Genomic DNA, 3,526 nt, shown 5'->3' on the forward strand with positions numbered 1-3,526 from the left:
TGCGTTGCCCAGCGCAACGCCGCCCTCCCCTGTGCCGCCCAGTGCAGCGCCGCCCTTCCCTCATCCACCCCCGGCAGCGCCGGCCCCCCCCTGCGTTGCCCAGCGCAACGCCGCCCTCCCCTGCGCCGCCCAGCGCAGCGCCGCCCTTCCCTCATCCGCCCCCCGCAGCATCCGCGTAGGGCAGGTCAGCGTACGGCTAGGGGGCCGCAGGGGAGGGCGGCGTTGGGCTTGGGGGGGCGCAGGGTAGGGTTTTCTAGCGCGGCCCCTTACCTCGCACATCCTCTCGCTCCTTTCGCTGCCAACGAGACGGCCACCCAGTGCGGGTTTGCTGCTGATGCAGTCCATCTGCCAAAAGGGGGGAAAGGGGGGCTGGGGGATGTTGTTATGTTATACAGGAGGCCTGTACCAGGTAGAATAATGCTGTGTAACGCAAGCAAAATATTGCAGGGCCTGAGTGCTTGCTTTGTTTTGAGGGTTTGTAGCCTGGATTTGTCGATACGGCGGTTGGGGGATTGCACGAGATACTTGTATGGGTGCGGTGCGGAGCTCGCATGTGCACACGGAGCAATACACACCTTTTTACGCTATAGATTTCTTCTCGCCGCGCACATGTGTGTTGACTCAGTATGTATCAAATTAACGCTTGTCATGGCGACGTCGTGCTGCGTTGGGATTTGCAGCCCATGATTGGACTGACGAGGTGGGAGCGCGGGATGCGAAGCAGAGCAGGGGCAAGCTTGTTTGTTTCCATTATTCATGATTTTATATCTATGTGTGAGATGATGTCTCTGGTCGCGTCGCAGTTTGTTCGCTGGTGGTTAGAATCGTTGTACGAGCCGTTGCATGAGCCGTTGTCAGTGCCGCTCTGAGTGTTGTTGTCATTGCCGACGGCTTTTTGGACATTAAAGATGCTGTAATCAAGTATATATTGAGCATTTCGCACCTCATATGCAGTGCTGCTTGATGAAACACAGTTTGCCAGGCGGATGTTGTTCGATGGTGTGTCCGGACATTAGCCGCCCGTGGCTGTGCGGTCTCTTGTAAAGGAGAGGCAGCACCATACCCCAGGTCATGTCCTCAAAACATTGACACGTCTACATTCGCATCGCTCGCTTTAGTCTGTGGAGGTGCTTGTGTGGTGTGGACATGTCACCGAACGTCCATTGTCGTGCTCCATTTGAGCACGAAAGCTTTGTTTTGCGCCTCCGTCAAACCTATAGTTCTGCATCGTTCCACACGTGCGAAAGTTAACATACGGGAAGCAGAGCGCCACAGAGCATGGTTTTTAAGAAAATCTCGCTTCCACGCCACGGGCCGCCAACGAATATACAATCCTAACGCATACACATGCGCACCCGCGGTCGCTGCGTGCGCACAAGAACATCTCGCTTCCACGCCACCGGCCGCCAACGAATATACAATCCTAACGCATACACATGCGCACCCGCGGTCGCTGCGTGCGCACAAGAACATCTCGCTTGCACGCCACGGGCCGCCAACGAATATACAATTCTTAACACATGGAGAAGGCTCTGGTGTGACGATTACAAGCTTGATGGCTGTTTTAGCATGCCGCGCGTTTGTGTGCCTCTGCACGTTGTGTTTGTGGATTTCCTGTAGTTGTCCAGTCCAACAAACAGGGGAGCCACCGGCTAAATGCTTTAAACACGACAGGGACCCTGGGGGATTCGTGTGGGCGCGAATGATGCATATGCTAATAACACTGGGGCCTCCGGGCCCATAGAGCCGTGTGGCTGTTTTTTCCTTCGGGGTGTGAACTAAGGGAGACATGGCGCTCCATCTCCATCCTTCCATCATTTCACCCTCCCTCCCTCCAACCCTCCCTCCACCCTCCCTCAATAATCCCTCCACAATACCATTTCCCACTCTTCCCCCACCCTTCCTCCATCATCCCCCCCACTTCCCTCCACGCTCCCTCCCATCATCCTCCCTTCCCCTCCCCTCTGCCCTCCCTTCTGCCATCCTGTGCCTTCCCCTCTGCTGTCCCCTCTGCTCTCCCTTGCCGTTCCCTCCGTCCTTTGTGTTTGTATGTGTGTGCCCTCTGCCCGCATGCTCATGTCTTCACGGACACATGTGTGAATGTATCATGGGCCATTACATCTAGGGACAGCTGGGAATTGAACCCAGACCCACAAGACGGTGGGTGGCACCTCTGCCCTGTTCCAATTCCCGCCCCATCCCGCCGCGTTTTCCCCCTTTCCCCCCTCGTTTTGCCATCCCCCGACTGCGGCCATGGTGACGTTCCAACTAACGTGTCGCCTAGGTTGCCTCCACCCTTCCATCCTTTCACCCTCCCCCCACAATTCCCTCCCTCCACCCTCCACAACACCTTTCCTCGCTCTTATTCCGCCCTCCCTAAGTCATCCTTCCTTCCCCTCCCCTCTGCCCTCCCTTCTGCCCTTCTGTGCCTTCTCCTCTGCTGTCCCCTCTGCTCTCCCTTGCCGTTCCCTCCGTCCTTTGTGTTTGTATGTGTGTGCCCTCTGCCCGCTTGCTCATGTCTTCACGGACACATGTGTGAATGTATCATGGGCCATTACATGTAGGGACAGCTGGGAATTGAACCCAGACCCACAAGACGGTGGGTGGCACCTCTGCCCTGTTCCAATTCCCGCCCCATCCCGCGCCAGCACTGCCCTGCACCGCCCCGCCAAGCGCAGCACAGCCCCCCCCTGTGCCGCCCCCCGCAGCACCGCCCCCCCCCTGCGTTGCCCAGCACAACGCCGCCCTCCCCTGCACCGCCCAGCGCAGCGCCGCCCTTCCCTCATCCGCCCCCGGCAGCGCCGGCCCCCCCCTGCGTTGCCCAGCGCAACGCCGCCCTCCCCTGCGCCGCCCAGCGCAGCGCCGCCCTTCCCTCATCCGCCCCCCACAGCACCGCCCCCCCCCTGCGTTGCCCAGCGCAACACCGCCCTCCCCTGCGCCGCCCAGCACAGCGCCGCCCTTCCCTCATCCGCCCCCCGCAGCGCTGGCCCCCCCCTGCGTTGCCCAGCGCAACGCTGCCCTCCCCTGCACCGCCCAGTGCAGCGCCGTCCTTCCCTCATCCGCCCCCCGCATCGCCGGCCCCCCCCCTGCGTTGCCCAGCGCAACACCACCCTCCCCTGCGCCGCCCAGCGCAGCGCCGCCCTTCCCTCATCCGCCCCCCGCAGCGTCCGCGTAGGGCAGGTCAGCGTACGGCTAGGGGGCCGCAGGGGAGGACGGCGTTGGGCTAGGGGGGCCGCAGGGGAGGATGGCGTTAGGCTGGGGGGCCGCAGGGGAGGATGGCGTTAGGCTAGGCGGGGCCGCAGGGGAGGACGGCATTAGGCTAGGCGGGGCCGCAGGGGAGGACGGCGTTAGGCTAGGGGGCAGCAGGGGAGGACGGCGTTAGACTAGGGGGCCACAGGGGAGGACGGTGTTAGGCTAGGGGGGCCGCAGGGGAGGACGGCGTTGGGCTGGGGGGCCGCAGGGGAGGACGGCGTTAGGCTAGGGGGCCGCAGGGGAGGACGGCATTGGGCTAGGGGGGCCGTAAGAG

General features: G+C 61.8%; 1 protein-coding gene across 1 annotated transcript in view; it reads right to left on the bottom strand.

Moving 5' to 3' along the window:
- Positions 1-3,526, bottom strand: part of VOLCADRAFT_99213 (uncharacterized protein) — a gene marked incomplete at both ends in the record, with an annotated part of 22,142 nt that overhangs the window by 15,919 nt on the left and 2,697 nt on the right. Inside the window, 2 exons of the mRNA XM_002958000.1 lie at positions 271-345; positions 1,356-1,614. Coding sequence (XP_002958046.1) covers positions 271-345; positions 1,356-1,614 — 334 coding nt within the window. The remainder of the gene's footprint in view (positions 1-270; positions 346-1,355; positions 1,615-3,526) is intronic.

The sequence above is a fragment of the Volvox carteri genome (assembly GCF_000143455.1).
Source record: "Volvox carteri f. nagariensis unplaced genomic scaffold VOLCAscaffold_84, whole genome shotgun sequence".
Taxonomy (NCBI): domain Eukaryota; kingdom Viridiplantae; phylum Chlorophyta; class Chlorophyceae; order Chlamydomonadales; family Volvocaceae; genus Volvox; species Volvox carteri.